The following is a 3,298-nucleotide window of genomic DNA, read 5'->3' on the forward strand; positions in this document are numbered from 1 at the left end:
GTGAGAAGCCACTAGGTTTCTGGGCCGGGAAGAGATAAGATCAAGCTTGGCTTGAGAAAAATTAATTTGTCAGCAAAGTGCAGAGGAATTATGGGGCGGGGGGGAGGGGGGCGGGGACGGGAGCTGAGAGACTGTCTAGAGACTCCAGTTGTCCAGAGGAAGGCAATGTAAGCTGGACCCAGGACAGGCTCATGGGCTTTGGACAAGGGCATCAGGAAAAGGGAACAGGGGAGGGGAACTTTACTGGATGTGTCTCCGAGGAGACTAATGTAGTGAAGGAAAGAGAAGAGTCTGAGACTCATTCATTGATCCCATCCATCCATCCATCCATGAGGGGATAATTGGAAGCGGAATAGCAGGTGAAACTGCCAAAGAATAATCCGTGGGCTTATAAGAGTTTCCAAGGACAGAGCCTGAGAGTTGAGGTAACAAAGGGGGTGGTAACAAGAAATGGTAAGACAGGTAGGAGGAGAACCAGAACCATAGAAACCGAGGCAAGAGCTTCCAGAAGAGCTGGCTGCTCTCTGGAGTCAGAGGTGTGCTGAGTCCAGGAGGACGAAGGATAAGTGGATGTGCGTCATTGCCAAGGGTGATGGCTCCAGAGCAGATGTCACAGCAAGGTGTTGTGGTGGGCCACAGGACAGCTGACATGGCATTAAGGAGGATGATGAGGAAGTGGAAGTCAAGACTGGATCTTCCTTTTGGGTGCTGAGGTGGGATGAGGTGGAAGGTGGGGGAAGAAGGAGGCAGCCTGAGTCAGAACACAGGCGGCAAAAGAGTTGTGAGAAAGTGGAGACTTGAGTCTGACTGTGGCTGAGGGGAGGGAGCCTCAGAGAGGGAGAGACAGAAAAGTACAGGGTGGAGAACTGATTTAGAAAATCCTGAAAAATGGGCCTAGGACAGAGAACCCAGAAGATCTGAGTGAGTGGTGAGAGAGTCTTCACATCTGCCCACTTTTAACTCACTACCAACTCCGGGGAAAAGTTTGGTGAGGAAGAGGCAGGCTGCCCAGATGTGGGGGTGGGTAGGGGTGACCTGAACGTCCAGACCATCATCTGGTCTGGGGAGCGGGAGGGCTAAGGCAGTTCTCCAGCATAACATATTACACCCTCAAGTGACTCTCTGATCTAGAACACTCTGGTGATCTGCAGACAGGAAGAAGAAAGTGGAGCTGTTAGAGCTGAGCCTGGGAGAATCGCTCATTCCTCCAATGTCCTTTGCATATGTTGCTGCCTGTGCAAGTCCTGCCAGCCCGGCACTCAAGGCCTAGCCCACATAACTTTCAGCCACCCTACTGCATTCTCTGCTTTTTTTTTTTTTTTTTAAATAGTTGGCTGTATGCCAGCTGGAGCCCTAGTGGCACAGTGGTTAAATGTTTGGTTGCTAGCCAAAAGGTTGGCAGTTTGAATCTACCAGCCCATCCTTGGAAACCCTGTGAGGCAGTTCTACTCTGTCCTATAGGGTCATTATGAATCGGAATCAACTCAGTCAGAACGGGTTTGGTTTTTTGTTTTTGTATGCCTACTGGTGTCTCCCACCTAACTCTGTCCCCTGGGATCAGGGCCCTCTGTGGATACTCACAGAATGCATTCAGCAGTGAAAATTAAATGCAGCCAGAAGCTTCTGGGGGAAAAGAGCAGCAGGAATTGGATAGGAAGCATATCCGGTGCCCTGTGCACACTGGGGCAGCAGCCCACAGTTTCTCTGAACCTCATTCATTCATTCATTCATTCATGCATTCAACAAAAATATACTGAGCACCAGGCACTGTCCTAGGCACTGGGGATTCTGTAGTGAACACAATAGATAAGAACCCCAAGAATGGAGACCCCATTCTAATAGGAGACCCACAGTGAGAGAGATGGATTAGTAAATACCACACTGTGTTAGAAGGTAAAGTGGTATGGATAGGGGGGATGGGGTGTACCACAAGGGTTATACTTTTAAATAGGGTAGTCAGTGTAAATCTTGCTGAGAAAAAGAAAGACAGATTTGATTATTTAAAGCCCACTCAGTCCTCTGTGGGCTGTAAGGGCGATGGACCATGGACCGCAACCCCCTTGCTCAGCAGGCGCACTAGCCCAGGCAAAGGGAGCTAGGGCCCGCAACTGCGGTTCGCCGGGAGCACCACAAGGGGGAGCCTGGACCTCTCCTAGCGCCTCCGAAGCCCTCCCGCACAGCCTTGCAAGCAAAAGTTTTTCTTAAACTAACAATGCCAGTGTAAGGAGGTGCTCGCGCCTGATTGGATGGGGGAATTTTGCAGGTTTGATTCCTTGATTGGACAGGAGGTGTTAGGGGTGGGGAGAGAGCTGATGGTGGGGGATCCTGCTCCCTCTTCCGTCAGTCTGGGCAGCTCCGTCCCCTCGTAGGCTCCGCTGTAGCTCGCAATGTGACACCAGGACGCACACGCTCTCGCGCGCTCTCCACAGCTCGCTCTCCCTCTCTCTCTCACACGCACAGGCACGCACACACCCATCTCTCCCATAAACACACACACACACATGCACACCCACACCCACGCGCGCCCGCACCGGCCCACGCGCGCACACTCCGCCCACGCCCACGCTGCGCTAGGGGGAGTCGGGTACCCGCGAGAGCGCGAAAGGATACGGAGAAGCCACCGGCGGGGAGCGCACGAGCGCCCCGGGACGCGGCGCTCTCCCAGCGCAGCCGCCTCGGCTCCGGCTCGGCCCCGGGGGCCGCCGGCGGGCGATGGCCCCGGATTACCTCCTGCTGCTCCTCCTGGCAACCGCAGTGGCCGCGATGGAAGGTAACGTGCTCTCCGCGGAGCAAATTGGCAGCTGGTGGTTACCTCCCCGGGGTCGCCGAGCTTCGCGGCTCGTGGGGTTTCCTGCTGCTTCGTGCTGCTCGCCACCCAGGACCCGAGGGCAAGGCTGTCCGGGAACCTCGGCCGCGGGCGAGCGCGGGGCGGGGGCAGCACCCGCCGTCGCGCCCATGGCTGGCTCTCCATGCCGGCAGCTAGCTCGCGGAGTCCCCCGACCCCAGCACCCTGCCAGCCCCGGTCCCCAGCAGCCCAGCTTGGAGAGCGCGGAGCCCGCTGCATTGCAGTGCAGGCTCCTTAGCTCCTTGCGGAGGAAGGGGCGCCTCAGGCAATCTGGCCCCTGGAGTGCGGGCGCCTGCCAGCTCCTTTCTTACCCGGGGCATGCATGCGCTTCCGGGCAGCGGCGCGGCGCCACCTCTACCTTTCCCCTTCCCCAGCTCGGGGTCCGCTGGCTCCGGGACTCTGGGCTAGGAGGACTAGAGCTGCGCGCGGGGGCCGGAGATCTGTCCCACCCCC

At 56.6% G+C, this 3,298-nt stretch overlaps 1 protein-coding gene across 1 annotated transcript in view; it reads left to right on the forward strand.

Annotated features, from left to right (window-relative positions):
- Nucleotides 1-2,314: 2,314 nt before the first annotated feature.
- The window catches only part of EPHB1 (EPH receptor B1), a 605,917-nt gene continuing 604,933 nt past the window's right edge, over nucleotides 2,315-3,298 (forward strand). Inside the window, exon 1 of the mRNA XM_004381423.2 lies at nucleotides 2,315-2,770. Within this exon, the coding sequence (XP_004381480.1) occupies nucleotides 2,713-2,770 (58 nt within the window). The 5' untranslated portion in view covers nucleotides 2,315-2,712. The remainder of the gene's footprint in view (nucleotides 2,771-3,298) is intronic.

This window comes from Trichechus manatus, unplaced genomic scaffold (assembly GCF_000243295.1).
Source record: "Trichechus manatus latirostris isolate Lorelei unplaced genomic scaffold, TriManLat1.0 scaffold00084, whole genome shotgun sequence".
Taxonomy (NCBI): Eukaryota; Metazoa; Chordata; class Mammalia; order Sirenia; family Trichechidae; genus Trichechus; species Trichechus manatus.